The sequence below is a fragment of the Platalea leucorodia genome, assembly GCF_965183815.1.
Source record: "Platalea leucorodia genome assembly, contig: HAP1_HAP1_SCAFFOLD_24, whole genome shotgun sequence".
NCBI lineage: Eukaryota > Metazoa > Chordata > Aves > Pelecaniformes > Threskiornithidae > Platalea > Platalea leucorodia.
Window position 1 is genome coordinate 1,733,308 of NW_028121458.1, and position 16,320 is coordinate 1,749,627.

General features: G+C 52.1%; 1 protein-coding gene across 1 annotated transcript; it reads left to right on the forward strand.

The window, feature by feature from the left end:
- Nucleotides 1-9,593: 9,593 nt before the first annotated feature.
- LOC309603215 (olfactory receptor 14C36-like) lies at nucleotides 9,594-15,083 on the forward strand (the record flags this gene model as incomplete). Its single annotated transcript, XM_082338116.1, has 3 exons — nucleotides 9,594-9,660; nucleotides 10,145-10,196; nucleotides 14,126-15,083. The coding sequence occupies 3 exons, from the start codon at nucleotides 9,594-9,596 to the stop codon at nucleotides 15,081-15,083; spliced, it is 1,077 nt and encodes a 358-aa protein (XP_082194242.1).
- Between the last annotated feature and the right edge of the window lie 1,237 nt (nucleotides 15,084-16,320).

The window sequence follows — 16,320 nt, forward strand, 5'->3', positions numbered from 1 at the left end:
GCTGGTTCAAGAGTAGCACTTGAGAGGTGGGAAATTAATGAAAAGGAAATGAATGGTGAAGCAAAGGAAGTGACCAGGGCTGTTTGGGGATACCTGTCAAGTAGCCCTGCATCTGAGCCACACAGCCTGGAGCAGGACAAGAAAGCTGCAGCTGCTCTGACTGTACTGACATGTGACTTTCTTCCAGGGTCACAGGAAACCTGAGAGCTTTCCTTACCGTCACCACTGCCTTCCTGAAGTAGGATTTACCCTTGGTAAGTCCATGCTGACTGCTTTTGGGCACCCTCATCTCTTTTAGGTGCCCAGAGAAGTCACCCAAGAGGACTCTAATTGATGGCAGACTCCTCACCACAGTGAGCTTGTACAGCCTGGGGTTCCCAGGGTCGCCCCTTGGGCCCCTTTCAAAGATGGGTGCAACATTGCCTTGTCCTCACTCACAAGAGACCTCTGCCCATCCCAAGTCAAAAGGGAGATTCAAAAGAAATATCAGTCTTCCCCTGCAACTTCATTACCACTATTTTGCCTGTTACATGGTCTGTTCAGTTTCTCTAATCTTTCATATATTTGCACCTGTCCTGATACAATGGCCATTTCTGAAGACATCTTTGCAGATGCAGACTGCCTCGGCAAAGGCCCTTGCCATTTTTCTCCAGTTTTCTCCTCCCCCTGTTCTTTGTTCATTCCGATACCTCTCACCTATGCAGCTGCTTTGAGCTTCAGGGAGTAAAAGTTTACTTCTCTTTCAACACTCTAATTCTCTCCCTAGCCAGCTCTTTAATTGTCTTTATGTCTATCTTTTTGTATCCACCTACGTACCCTGTGCTGCTGCTTTGAGCTTCAGGGAGTAAATTTGGCCAGTCTTTCAGTAGTCTAATTGTCTCTTTAGCCAACTTTTTAGTTATCTCTCTCTTTTTGTATCTACCTATCTAAAATAAAAATAAAATAAAAAATAAAAATAAAAATATTTCTCATAAGATTATCCCTTGTAGAAAGGCAACCTCATTAGAGGTAACTTGAATTGAGCATATGGTTACAGAGTGTGTTATGAAACCCAATCATGCTTTACTTTGCTTGCAAATAGGAAAAATTCTTCTGTGCCTGTGTGCAGCCAGTTCTTGAAGGAGAGAAGGTGGGAGATGGTGCAAAGGACCTGTAGCATCCAGCTGCAGACTTCAGGGCAGAAGTCTGATGTAAGGAACAGTGATGCAAGTCCCGGGGGGCCAATGTCAGAAATGGTGAGGTTTGGGAGGGAAGGAGCAAGGTTGTCCATACAGTGTCAGACCTCAAGGGACTGATTCTGCTACCTGTCCAGACCTCCTGAGGAGACCCTCTGGATCATTATCACCTGGAGAATGCTGCTATAACCTCCTCTCTAAACTAAATGTAATACAGTATTCCTTTTAAAAGAAAAAATAATTCTTATTAGGTGCACTTTGAAATCTTCCTCCTTAACTACACTATGAAACAGCTCCAATTAGAGATACAAGTCTTGAAGACTTGAAGAAAATTACAGAAAGATAAAGAGCTCGTTAGGGCATTTGGGACTCATTCCATGAACCTCAGATACTGAGAGGAGACTCAACAAACTGCTCAAGAAGTCAAAGTCAGAAGCAAACCCCAGAGTACCTTGAAGTATTAATGGGCCCCACTGAGGACCATTACTGACAAAGCCTCCCCAGGGACTTGTTAGAGCAGATAATTGGAGGCCATGATTGCAGGTAGGCAAAGGCACTGTGCAGGTGCCTGTAAAGCTGAGCAAACCCTTTGGTTTGTTTTATGAAGCAGAAAGGCCAAACCCTGACCCCCAGGCCCTGGACAGATCCCGAGACCCTCCAATTAAAGTTCCATCTCACCAGCCTTGATGGCAGAGGCAACTGCTATAGGCAAGACGACAAAGACCTCAGTCCTGTTGGGCCTTTCAGCCTTGCTAGAGCCCTTGGCCATCTCTGCTGCAGGCTGTCCTACACTGTCCCATGCCTGCACCTCTTTCCCTTCAGGCTGCTGACATCCTTCTTGCTTTCCCACCTACCTCTCACCCTGGCATTTCTATACCTTCACTGATGGCTCTTTACTCTCACTGGCCATCCCTTGAAACACAAAGCCATGGGCGGCTCCAGACTCCCTCTGGGTCACCTCTTGAACCACAAGGCTACACTTTGAGTGACATTTCTTTTCTCTCACATCCAGTCTGAACCTTCCAAGCTGCTCTTTGTGGAGGTTTCCTTCTCTTCCCACTACCAAGCAAAAGCTCCATCATCTCTGAAAACACCCTTCAAGCAGTTACAGGCTACTACTGTAGTGCCCTGAGCCTCCACTTCACCAGGCTAAAGAAGCCCAGGTCCCTCAGCCTCTCCACACAGGCCCCAAACCCCATCCTGCCAGATCTCCTCTAGAACCCCTCCAGGTCCTCCCCATTCCTCCAGACCAGGGAGCCCCACACCCAGACACACTACTCCAGATGTGGCCACACCAGTGCTGAGACAAGGGGGATGATGATAGCTCCCTTCTCTGGGTGCCCATGCTCCAACTAATGCAGCCCTCTCTGCAGCTGGCTTTCTTCATGGTGAGCAGGTACCACTGCCTCCTATGGCATTCCTCTTAGTGCCCAGGCCCTTCTTCTCAGGGGCACTCCGCAGCAGTTCACGTCCCAGCCTGCCCTCATGTTGGGGCTTATTCTGCCCCAAAAAAAGCACTTGCAACTTCTCCTTGTAAAACTTCCTGAGGTTTGTGTTGCCAAATCCCAGAGTTTCTCAAGGTGCCTCTGGAGTGAAGCTCTGTTGGCACAGCTGTTACTGTGTACGGACAGATGGCCCACCAGCTTAGTGGTGCCTCTGACAAGATAACAGCATGAGGAATTGCAGGACACTACAGCTAATAGAAGGAGGTACTGGTTTAATGGCATTGCTGACCAAGGCAGGAGTTCCCATGATGACAAGCTCAGAATCACCAAACGAGGGTGCAAAGGAAGCCAAAGTAGGGCCAGGGAGGCAAGGGTAAAGAGAGATGTGCTGTTTGCATGGGAGGGTACTGGGGTGGTCAAGGGGAAGAAATTGTGAGTGGGAAAAGAGGGAAAAAGGGAATAGAAGTTGAAGCAAAGGAAATAATCAGGGTCTTTGAGGGGTACCTGCCAAGCAGCCCCGCATCTGAGCAATAGTGCCTGGAGTGGGACAAGAAAGCCACAGACCATCTGACCAAGCCTCTTTCTGTCTGACTTCAATGCTTACTGGGAACCTGAGTGCTTTCCCTCCCATCATAAAGGAAAGATCTGTTGTGGATGGAAGCACAGAATCATTCCTGCTGGAAGGGACCTCAAGAGATCTCTAGGCCAACCTCCTGCTCTCAGCAGGGTCAGCGATGGGCTCAGAGCAGGTTGCTCAGGAGCTTATTCATTTTGGGCTTGAAAAGCTGCAAGGATGGAGATGACACAAGCTCTCTGGGAAATCTGCTTCAGTGCTTGATTGTCTTGATGGGGAGAAGGATTTTCCTCCCTTGTTTCAGCTGATGCTCATTGGCCCTCATCCTCCCATCATGCACAACAGTGAAGAGCCTGGCTCCATTTTCTTGCTGGTACCCAAGAAGATGTGGGAAGGCTGTTATTAGGTCTCCCCAAAGCTTTCTCTTCTCTTCTCCTGGCTTTGCACCTTTGCAGCAAAGGCAGACAGTGGCATCCTGGGCTGCATGAAAAAGAGCACTGCCAAAGGGTTGGTGGAGGTGATCCTTCCTCTCTGCTCAGCACTGCTACAATTTGTCTTGCTGACTTCCCTCAGGGTTTTCTACCCTACCACTCACTCACACTGCAGCCAAAGCTGCCCTCCACATCTTCCACCAGTCCTGCCTTGTCTTCTTGTGAAAAACAAGTCCAGGAGAGCATTGCCCCATGTTGGGTCAGGGACCACCTTCCACCTTCCCTCTAAGCAAGGCCTTCTAGCAGAGGTCCATGGTCTTCAAAATCCCCAGTGGCTACCAGGGCCTAAATTTGTGTCCCTTCCTCCAGCTGCCTAGAGGACACCTCATGCTCTTCCCAGCCTTCCTTAGGCAGTTCAGGGATCCTGACCAGAAGACCACTGTACATCAAGAAGTTAGTCATCCATGTAATGGTAAATCTGAGGAGACCCAGGCCTGTGCTATGCTGTGCTCCATGTTCAGCTTGGCCTTCAGGCTGTGTTGTGCTGAGCATATTGCTGGGTTGCAGGATAAACTTGATTGTAATGAGAAGTCTGCAGGAAGCTCCCACCTGGTGCCGGTGATTAGGCCAGCTGCTTGTCCTTCCTTTTATCTAAAACTGCAAGAACAAATTCACATGTGAACCCCCTCTTTTGGGGCTTTCTACTGAAAGGAGGACTCGTATTTTTTTCTTCTATGAAAACACTGAAAGAGATCACAGAAGCAAAATGGGATAACCCTTCTACAGACGGGATCTGCAAGACTTGCTGCACCAGCTGACTGGACAGAAGTAACCTCACCGGGATCTTCCAAGCCTGCTGCTGGCCTTTCAGCTTCTCCAGTAGGCACAACCAAATCATGTGGGCACTGCTGTCCCATTGGGTACTCAGGTGGAAAGGACATGACAGCCCCTATCCAAGCCCTCTTCCTGCATGGGCCTACCAGGTACTTAGGGATTCCCACAATCAACTTGCCAACCACGTGCCTTCTGCTGGTCTGGCAGAGACCCTGGCAGATGTGAGCCTCAAAGCACGTATCCCAGCCACGAGTCAAGGGCTGAGCTATCAGCTACTGCAGAAAGAAGTGACCTCACAGTCCCGTTCCCAGCCATGTTCCTGCTGCTGCCCTACCAACTCCAGAGACAGAAGTGACCTCACAGCCACCTTCAGGGCCTTGTGCCTCCTGCTGGCCCAGGAGATCCTGAGGCACAGCTGACCTCACCATAGCATTCCCACCCATCTCCTCCTTGTGGCCTATGAGCCGATCAGATACAGGTCACCTGAGATTCCTCTTCCAGTGCCGTGCAACTGTTCTGGGACCTCACGATCCCCCTCCTGCCCCAAGGGGCCAAACAGCTTAAGTTAGGGTTAGGAAAGGGATGAAGATGAGGGGATTAGAGCACGGGAAATAAGGGCTTTGGAGCTTAGGTGTTGAGGTTAGGGTTTAGGGACTACAGCTCACCTTTCATGGTTAGGGATTAGGCAAAGGTGTATAGGGTAGGTTTGGTGTTCTGCTGAGGGTGTCTGATTAGTGTTTAGGGTAGGGGCTACTTTTGTGGATGAGGGTTTAGTTTAGGGCTGGGGTGAGGGCTAGGGATAAAGCCAACATTTTAATGCTAGAGGTATGGGCAAGGGATTAGGGTGATCAATAGGGTAGGAGTACGGGTAAGGGGTTCTGTGTTTGGACTTTGGTTTCGAGGTAAACTTTGAGATGAGGGATTGGAGTAGTGGATTCCTTGCAGGGTGAGGGGTAGCATTTAGGGGCAGGCTTAGGACTTAAGGTTGCTGGTTAGAAATAGGATAAAGGCCTAGCATGAATGTTTTCACAGTCACTGTCACAATGGCATCAAAATTACCTGAATGGATCTTAGCTCTCCAAAATCTTTCATTTCTTTTGGCCAAGCCCCTCTTCCCTCCCCCAAACCTACCATCTTCCAGTCCCAGCTACCCCTGACCTTCCCAAAGCTTTCATCTTGTTGGGGACTGTAATGTAAGGGCTTTCAAGACCTCCAAGTATCTGTCTGCCCACTGCTGGCCAGCCAGAAGTGCCCTCAGAGCCAGCAGCCAAGGGGACACAATGTGCTGCTGTGCTGGAGAGGTCCCTGCTCAGCCACCCCAGCAGTGCTGGCGGCAGGTGATGCCCTCCCCCACCCCTGAGGTACTCTGCCTGCATCCCAGCTCATGCTCCAGAAGGGCTCCCATATCTCCCGGGACGCATTTCCCACACGGGTGCTTCAGCTACCCCAGGGCATCCTGGAGGCAGTGACCACCTCTGTGTGGATAACTGCAGCAAGGCCTGAACATAGATTTTAGGATAAATGTGAAACCTCTGCAGAAAAGAACTCTTTGGAAGAGCTGAAAAAGTCTCCGTTTCCAGCGTTGATACATTTTTATGAATTTTCATGATTTTTTTTACAGTTCTGTATTAACAGCACCAAGGGTATGTACTAACAAGCCAATTACGCTTTCTCTCGCTATGTGAATAGTTTTCTGCAGCCACTTATCAAAATAAATGTTCTTCCCGATGGTTCAAATGGAGAAACATTGCTCAGAGGAACTACTGTGTTTATATTGGCACATTTTCTCTCTCTAATTCTGCCCCTCTGTCTTTCCTCCTTCCTCTGCCTATTCTGTCTTCAATGAGCTCTTCAAGGGAAAGACTCGTTGAATGACCGAATAACTCATGTTGGAAGAGACCTGAACATTGTCTTGTCTGACTCTCCTGCTCGAGATGGGGCGACCTAGAGGAGATATCTCAAAGGCTCCCCTCAGCTTGCCCTCATCTACAAAGGAGCTGAAGGTGAGCTCCATCCCACCATACAGGGAGATAACAAAGATAATTCAGCAGTGTTGGCCCAAGTGCTGGTCACAGAGCAATGCCAAAAGTGACGGGCTGCCAGGAGGACTCCGTACCACTGATGACATCGGGGCCTAATCGTCCAGCATAACTCCCACTCACATCATCACCTACTTCTTCAGTCCAGGTATGACCAATCTGGCTATAAGGAGATCATGGGAGACCATGTCTAAGGCCTTGTCAAAGTCCAGGGACAAAACATCATTGCCTAATTTCCCCTGCCATATAGGTTCAGCAATGTTTTTCTTTGCCTTCAAGTACCTGGAGATGGCTGCAGGAGGACTTGCCCCATCACCTTCCCAGGGACTGAGGAGAAGCTGACCAGCCTGTAATTCTCCCAGACCTCCTTCTTGCCCTTCTTGAAGGTGGGTTTGATATTTTCTTTTTCCAAGGACCTTGGAACCTCCCTGATAGCTCTGGCTTTTCCGAGATGTTTGAGAGTTCTCGTGTTGACACTGGCCACCTCCACCAACACCTCTTTACTCCTTCCCACGCCAAAAGCCTTTTCTCTATCCCACACTTCCAGAAGAGTGCCTTGCATGCAGCACACTCCTGTCCAGCTCCTCAGAGTCTGTTCAGAAGAGACCCAGAAGTGATTTCTTCTTGTAGGCACAAAACTTCCAGGAGCTCTCTGTGCTGCTCACAGCTTTCCTGAGCATTTTTGTCAGTGTTCCCCTGCCCCCAAACTTTCTGGTCCTCAGGCTATAGATGAGGGGATCTGAGGATGGTGTAGAAAAAGGGCTTTGTCAGACTATCTCAGGAGGGTTGTTCTGGGCACACACAGACAAGAATGAGGTTGCTGCAGAAAACAGTGACACTAGATAGGGGAGAAGAGCAGGTGGAGGAGGCCGCCTGCCTGCCCGCGTTGGGAGATGGGAGAGCTGCCCCAGGGTGGAAGCTCTGATGCACACACAGGATACCAGCGTGAACAAGAAGGGGAGGACTGGCTCTAAAAAGCAGGTTATGAAAGCAGAGAGAACGAGAGTCAGTGTCACAGCAAGACAGCTCCAGTGAAATCACAGAAGAAGTGGTCCATGCCACTGGGGACACAGAAGTGTGTCTGGGACAAGAATGAAGGGATTACTGTAGATGACAAAAATCCCCCTAGTAAAGATGCAGCTGCCTACTCGAGACAGACCTGCCAATTCATGGGTCTTGTGAAGAGAGAAGTGGGTGGCATACAGCCCAGTACTGATCATAGGAAGTGGCCACCAGCAGGAAAAAATCAGTCCCTGCAAAAGGTGCAGCAAATAGTACTAACCCTGCTGAGAGCAGAGATGGTGCCGTCCTCAGTCAGGGAGTTGGCCAGCAGCTGGGGCATGGTGGAGGAGCTGTAGCAAGTGTTCAAGTGTTCCACCCCCAGCATAATGATGAGGGTGTTCCCAACCACAATCCTGGGGCAGGTCATGAGAGAGAGAGAGGAGGAAGAGATTTGTCTAAGAGTTGGGGACATTCCCCATTTGCAGGAAGGGAAGCTCCATCAGTGATGTCTGATTTTCTCATTGCCCTTTCTCCAGAGAAGCTTTTAGGTCTTCTTCTCCCCTCTCTCTAGGAGACCTAGAACATTGGTTTCTTTGTTAGTTGCTTAAAGACATTGTGAAGGAAGTTCAGAAAGACGAAACTTGGAGCTGCGTGTGCCACCGAGTGCATTCATGTTCCCTAGATGTGCTCTGTGCCTTGTGACAGGTGAAAAAAGGCCTCCTTCTAGAGGGCAATGTCAGTCCTGCTTACAGAACCCCTTCCAACTGCATGCCTGGTTTCGGCTGGGACAGAGTTAATTTTCTTCCTAGTAGCTGGTACAGTGCTGTGGTTTGGATTTGGTCTGAGAATAATGTTGATAACACCCTGATGTTTTAGTTGTTCCTATGTGGTGCTTACACCAGTCAAGGACTTTTCAGCTTCCCCTGCTCTGTCAGGTGCACAAGAAGCTGGGAGGGGGCACAGCCAGGGGGGCTGATCCAAACTGGCCAAAGGGCTATGCCATGCCATAGGACATCATGCTTAGTGTATAAGCTCGGGGGAGTTGGCCAGGGGGTAGTGATCGGAGACTGGCTGGGCGTTGGTCGGTGGGTGGTAAGCAGTTGCATCACTTGTTTTTCCTAGGTTTTCTTCCTCTCCCTCTCTTTTGTTGTTTTCCTTTTCATTACAATTTATTTTTATTATTATTATTATTGTTGTTGTTGATGATGATGATATTATTATTACTACTATTATTATTATTTTAGGTGATTTTATTTCAATTATTAAACTGTTCTTATCTCAACCCATGAGTTTTCTTCCTTTTGCTCTTCAGATTCTCTCCCACATCTCACCGGGGCAGGGGAAAGAGTGAGCAAGCAGCTTTGTGGCGCTTGGTTGCCAACTGGGGCTAAACCACAACAGAAGGAAAAGTCAGGGAGCACAAAAAGACATTTGGAAAGTGAGGTGGGGAAGCAGGGAGGTGGCCAAAGTCTGCAGGAGAACTACTGCGGGTATGAGACAGCATGGGAGAGCCTGTGGTGGGGATGACTGAGGGCCTTGGTGGGGCTGGGACCTCCCCAACACAGCCAAGATCTCTCTCCTCTCAGCTCTCAATATTGTCACTGCCACCAAGAGCCACAAGGGGACACCATGTCCTTACAGCCCCATGGCCTTGAGGCCTCCTCATCCCCCCGCAGAGCTCAGGCAGTCCTAGGGCCATCCTGCACTTGTCATCGCACACCCCCACATCACACTGCTCCATGAAGAGCCCTGAGCAAAACATGAGGAAAAGAATCTCCCTTACGGGGCCCAGCGATCAAAGCTTGCCTGTCCTTCTTGATGAAACACATCAAGGGCTCACAGGGCAGCAGAGCCAAACCCAAACGCAAACCAAACCAGGCCTCCTGCCCACCACAGGCAAAATAATTTGAACAAAATCAAGAGGGAGTATAAGGGACTAGGGAATTTTAAAAACTGTTAAGTGCAATACTGCATTATATTTTGCTTCATTTTTTCATATTTCTTTTACTTTTCTATTTGTTTAGTTTGCAGTTCACCATGTCCCTCCAACCCAAACCAGCCAATCATTTCTTCACCCGTCAACTTATTCCACCATGCAGTATGCACTGTCCGAACTTGGGATCCAAGAGGACATGCCAAGGGACACACTCCTCAACCAAAGTGAGCCTAAGCAGCCTTTAGTGCCCCAGCTCATCTGCTGGGACTTTTTGAAGGATGCTTGCATCATTTGCTTTTTGTCAGTCTTCAGGGAGTTCCCTGATCTCCTTGACCTTTCAAAGATGACGATGAGGGATGTCCTTGGGTGCTGCCTGGAGGTACAAAGGCCTTGAAGACCTTGCTGGGAAAGACTGAGACAAAGAGGACGCAGAGCATGTCAGACCTCTCTGCATCTGCTCTCGCTGAATTCAGGAGTGGGCCCGCATTATCTGTGTTTCTTCTGTAACTGTTACTGACGTAGTAGCAGCTCATTATGGTATCCCTGGTCTCCCTGGCAAGTGTCATCTCTAGGGAAGCTGTGGGTTTCCTAAAGCCTATTTCTAAATTGTTCCATTTCAAGTGAGCGTCTGCATCCACCTCCTCTCCGCTTCCATTTACCTACGGAGTTCCTCATGAGCTCCCTCTTGACCCAAGCTGGTCTTGTCAGCTATGGACTCACCCGTGCTCTTTGTGGGCGATTCTGTCATTGAAGACCAGCTGTACTGAGTTGTGCTGCCCTTCACTGCTGCCCACAGGATCCCCACTAAAAGCCCCCTGAACAGGCCAAAGTCTTCCCCTCTGACGTCCGACACCTGCACTCTGCTCCTCTCCTTCCTCAGGCTGCTCAAGAGCTGCACCCCCCTATTTCAGGGTCACTACAGCCAAGGATGACACTGGTTTTCACATCCCTCACCAGATCCTCATGGTCTGCAAGGACCTGAGCCAGGTGAGCATCGTCTATGTTGGTCCAGCTGGTGGCTTTCCTAAGCAATTGCTCCAACATCCTCCAGAAACCTATTGGTCTGTTTTCACAGTGCTGTCTTCCCCCTCCAATGAATGTCAGGGTCATTAAAGTCCCCAGAAAGAGCCCCAGGTCACTGATCTGGAGACTTCCTTGAGTTGCTTAAGGAGCTTGTCCACCTCCTCCCCTTGAATGCAGGTTCTTCATCCCCCACCACGATGTCGCCCAAACTGGCCTCTCCTCTGATCCTCACCCACAAGGGCTCACCCAACCTGTTGACCTCTAGATTCATTGGACTCTTTGAGGGTGAGTAAGGATGGGGGAGAGGAGAATCAGAAGAAGCTGAGAACATAGGCCCACAAGTGGAGACCCCAGTGCAATGTGCTTCCAATTCATGCAGTGCCTTGCATCTCCCGGACAGAGATGGGACAGAGCTGGCCTCACTGCAGGGGTGGGGATCAGTCACTTGCACACAAGCACCGAAGGAATCGGAGATGCCGCCTGGGGTGTCTGTCACGCACCCGCTCTGAGGGGACATGGCTTTCCTGCAGGTGCTGTGCTGTCCCTGCCAGCCACAGGCAGGTTTGGTGGAGAGCCTTGGTGTCTCACAGAGCCCTACAGGCCTGTATTTGGCCATTCCGTGAGCAGCTGCCCTGCATTAGGTCGGGCTCCATGGGGATGTGTGAGACAACTCTTGTTACAGACAGTGCAGAGCTAGTAAATACAGCTAAAGGAGGGGAGAAAGAGAGAGACTTCTCTCTCCCTCGGGCACAGAACTGCATTTGGTCAGCTGAACACCTCTATGGGCGGCCCTGAACAGCGTGAGTAGGGACGGGTGGTGATGTCCAAAATGTGGGCATCTGCCATCATTTCAGCTGGCATCCTCACCAGGCTGCAGGATGATGCCCCCAAATTTTTCCCAGCCTCTCAGTACTGCTCCATTATCGTGGACTACATCTGGCACCTCAAATGTCACCAGGCATTTGTATGTGAACTCCTGGTCTCCATCTCTGATCATGGGACCATAGAAAAGGAGTGCAGGTGCCTATTTTTAACAGACGCCATGACTTAAGCAAGGGCAATCCCACCTCCTGGGGGTTTGTGGCAGGCATGGGAGGCAGCTGAGGTCCCTTCCAGCCCCAGCACTACAAATCCAGCATGAGATGCCTCCACTGACTCAGCTGATTGCCTTCCCTCAGCATGGCTAAAGGAGATGCCTCCCTGGCAGTCTCCAGGTGTCCTGTCTCATGATGGGCCAAGGAAGGGGGATTCTCAGACCTAACTGTGTCTCGGAGAGGAGAAAGGACATTACTTCAAGCAGGTTCCTGGAGAGCCCCAGGGACCCCTGGAGGGAGCGCCGAGTGGGGTGGGGGGCAGAGAAAGTGACGTCTTGGGCAGGTCCCCTCCTCCGGGGCTGAGACAGGCTCCTGGGGTGGAGGGAGCTCCTGGTAAGCAGGCAGCAGGGCAGAGAGACAGCTCTGCCGAGGAGCAACTCCTCTGCCAAGCGCAGCAGGGCTCTGGGCAAAGGAGTAGGGCAGAGCGCGATTAAAGGCAGGCTGGAGTGGGAGGAGAGAGGGGAGCTGCAAGGGAAGAAACCTTTGCAGCCCTTGCCACGGTAAGTCTCTTGGTGCAGGGCAATGCAGCTGCCGTTGCGGGAAGGGTCTCCGAAAGCGTTCATAGGCTCCAGCCTGCAGGGTCTGTGAGGAGGCCTCCCAGCCCAGGGGCTCATGTTAGACCAGGGGGAAGGGGTGAAGGCAGGGGGTGCAGCCAGAGCTGCCCAGGGCATTTCAGAGGGGACTTTTGCAGAGGAAGAGCAAGGCAGGGGATCCCTTACAGCTAAAGAGCTTTCCTGAGGCTGTGCTTTCAGTTTCCTGCTGTTTCAGGACAAAAGGGAAAAGGCGCTGCTGCGTTTGGAGAGGGAGCCTGAGAGTCCTGAGCTGCCACCCTGAGAGATCAGGAGGTCTGGTAGGAGCCAAGGCAACTGCTTCCATCCACTCCTCTCCCTCCAGAGAGCACCAGCATCTCCTTTGCTGGCCTCAGCAGGGTTTCTCTGACCTGCTCCTTCCTGCCTGCAAGCGGGGAGTACCTCTAGAGAGTGCCTGGAACGGGGAGGTTTCTTCAGGTCAGAGCTGAGCAGACAGGAGTGGGTGATGGGGTCTGTGATCCCTGACAGGGAAAAACTGGAGGGCAGAGCAACAGTTCCCGGCAGGGATAGCTCCAGGCAGCAGAGACATGGGCAGAGAGCTCTAGGAACCTCCAACCCCAAATGGCATGGGAGGGAGAAGTTGGGAAGCTCCCTGTCATCCCCTCCAATGCAGACACCTGCCTCTGCGCAAGACCCCTGCTCTCGTCTCCCACCCAGCACAGCCTCTGCCCTCAAGGCCGTGTGGTCCAGGGCAGGAGTTGCCTCCTGTGCAGCCAGAGCTCTGGCACAGCAGAGGGGCATCTCTCCTGACACGTGGCCACTTCCCTCTGCAGGGCAAAGGGGCTGCGAGCGACTGCCCGGGGCTTTTGCTAACTGGCAGGTGCTGTGCTCTGCTGGGTAAGGAGAAGGCTTTCCTGAGTGCCCGGCCGCCTCTCCTCTCCTTGCTTCCCTTAGGAGGAGAGTCACAGAGTTCTGCTTTGGTCCTCCACCTGCTTGTGCTGCTCTTCTTCCTGCTCGTGGGGTCCCTGGCAGGAACGGTGGTGGTGTGGGGCAAGGGGTGGGGGTGTGGAGTGCCTGCTCTGGCCCTGACCTGGAGGGCGCTGCCCTGGAGGTGTTTCCATGGGACCAAGGTGCCCAAGCCCTCTCTTCATTTGCCAGGCTCGAGACACTGCACTCAGTGCTTGGGCAATGAGGCACTGCGTCCCTCAGCAGACAGCACCTTAAGACACCGGATTCTGCTGGACAGGGAGTCCTGCGGGGCTGTGAGCATCCCTCCAGAAGGGCACAGCTCTCCTGCAGGACCCTGGAGATGTCTGAGAGCACCCGATCTGCCCATGCCAATCAGCATCCTTGCCCTGTCCTCTTCCTCATACTCTGCAGAGCTGTGCTGGAAAGGAGAGGTGTTTTGAACTCTGCACCTGGCACAGCACCCCTCTGCTCCCAGGACAGGCCAGTGTCTTTTGCAGAGCAACCTCTGGGTGCAGTCGTCCTGCAGCTGAGAGCGGTGCAAGCCCAGAGCAGCTGGGCACCAGGCTGATGGACAGAGCAGCCCTCCTGCATGGGAGCACTGACGGAGGTTTGCACTGAGAGCAATGGGGCAACGGGGGAATTTGACCCTTTCCAAGACCATTTCCCGAGTGGGATGGGGGTATCTGAATACTAAAACACAGTGTACCGAGACCCATTTGCTGCACCTCATCTCCCACCTTCCTCTGGGGAAGAAAGCGTCCTTCTGGGCTTTTTGCCCTCCTCTCTAGTGCAGCACAGGGAACTCCTCCCCAGGAAGCCTCCCTCCAAACACCCTGGGCTGTTGCTGCCTCCATGGGTCATTGCTGGAAAGCAGGGCTGACCCTTCAGGAGCCCCTGGGGAGAGGGCACGGCTCTGCACAGCACACTCAGCCAGCACAAACCACAGCTGAAGCTTTGGAGCTGTGTAAGAGTCCCCCAGGAAAGAAAAGCACCTTTAGGTATTTCACAGTGAACGAATGAAATTTTGCTCAGAGAATCTTCTCTAAATTTTTTTGTTTTATGTCCTTTGGCAGTATCCATGCCCAGAAGCAGCAGATGTCCAACAGCAGCTCCATCACCCAGTTCCTCCTCCTGGCATTCGCAGACACACGGGAGCTGCAGCTCTTGCACTTCTGGCTCTTCCTGGCCATCTACCTGGCTGCCCTCCTGGGCAACGGCCTCATCATCACCGCCGTAGCCTGTGACCACCGCCTCCACACCCCCATGTACTTCTTCCTCCTCAACCTCTCCCTCATAGACCTGGCCTCCATCTCCACCACTGTCCCCACAGCCATGGCCAATTCCCTGTGGGACATCACGGCCATCTCCTACTTGGGATGTGCTGCACAGCTCTTTTTCTTTGTCTTCTTCATTGGAGGAGAATTCTGTCTTCTCACCATCATGGCCTATGACCGCTATGTGGCCATCTGCAAACCCCTGCACTACGGGACCCTGCTGGGCAGCAGAGCTTGTGTCCACATGACAGCAGCTGCCTGGGGCACTGGGTTTCTCAATGCTGTCCTGCACACTGCCAATACATTTTCCCTACCCCTCTGCCAAGGCAATGTCCTGGACCAGTTCTTCTGTGAAATCCCCCACATCCTCAAGCTCTCCTGCTCACATGCCTACCTCAGGGAAGTTGGGCTAATTGTGGTTAGTGCCTTTTTATTCTTTGGTTGTTTTGTTTTCCTTGTGGTGTCCTATGTGCAGATCTTCAGGGCCGTGCTGAGGATCCCTTCTGAGCAGGGACAGCACAAAGCCTTTTCCACGTGCCTCCCCCACCTGGCTGTGGTTTCCCTTTTCCTCAGCACTGTAATGTTTGCCCACCTGAAGCCCCCCTCCATCTCCTCCTCATCCCTGGATCTGGTGGTGGCAGTGCTGTACACTGTGGTGCCTCCAGCAGTGAACCCTGTCATCTACAGCATGAGGAACAAAGATATCCAGGAGGCCCTGTGGAAACCATTTGAACACAGACTTCCGCAGCTTCAGTAATTGTTCATCATCCTCAGGAAAAGCTTGGATGTTCTTTTGATCTTATCTGTCCTGTTTTCTCTTTTTTTATTATACTTCTTATAGGACTTCCATGTAAATATTATTATTTGTACCCCCCTACCAGTGTTTTCTGACCTGAAAGACTTCATGTGCATATGGAACCAGCCTCCCTGTGCAGGTAAACACAATAAAGAATGCAGCTGCAAATTATTTGTCTCTGCTCCCATCTCTTACATCTCCTCTGGAGCTGGGGGTGCAGCCCCAGCATCCAGGAGGGGCCAAGGAGCCACAGGTCCAGCTGCCACATGGAGGAGCAGGCACATGTGGATCTCGGGGCTGCCCCTTGCTGCCTCAGTGGACAGATTCTTTCTGCCACCTTCACACCACGGCTGCTGCTTCCCTAGAGCCATGGCCATGGACCACAGCAGGATCTGCCCTTTTCAGAGCAGCACTGCCAGCTCAGGGCGCTGTGGAGAGCACGGGGTGGGAACCAAGACAGGCTGGCCAGGCCAGCCTGGACATGCCCACCTGGGGAAAGGGATGTCCAGGGAGAAGAGCAAGGGAGCATTTCCATGCCTGCAGGGAGAAATCCATGAGAAAGAGAAACCTCTTTCTGCAGGCACCCACTCGGGGCAGGCTGCTCTGTGCCCTGACCAGGACTCTTGTTCTGGCCTGGGGAGAAGGGCTGGCACTGAGCTGGCAGAGGCAGTCTGTGCTGGGGAGCTCCTGGACCCCAGACCAGGAGCTCTTTGGCTTCACTAACCTCCATTTCCTCATGCCATGGTGAGCCTGCAGCCCTGGGCTGATGGGGAGGCTGACCCTTCTCTGCCCCCCAGGAGCTGCTGTGCCCTTCAGAGGGGCTGGGGCTGTGGGGTGAGTGCCCAGAGCTCTGCAGCACCCTGCGGTGGGCACTGCCGTGGGACCAGCCCAGGCTGGGCTGCTCTGCTGGGCTGGGCTGGGGAGAGGGCAGGGGAGGTGGGGAGAGCTGGGAAAGGTCTGGGCTGGGCTGGAAGGTGCCCAGGAGAGGACAGCACCAATGTTAGCTGAGCTGTGTGACCATGCACGGCAGGGACGTGCTCCAGTGGGTGTGTGGTGTAGAGCCCTGTCTCCTGGCAGGGAACTGAGACATGCAGGTGCAGGAGAGAGGAGGCTGGTCTCTGCCCTTGGTGGGTCTTGGTGGAGTTTGAACACATTTGGATCTCTGCAAGTCATAGAAATATCTTCTTTTATGCTGCAG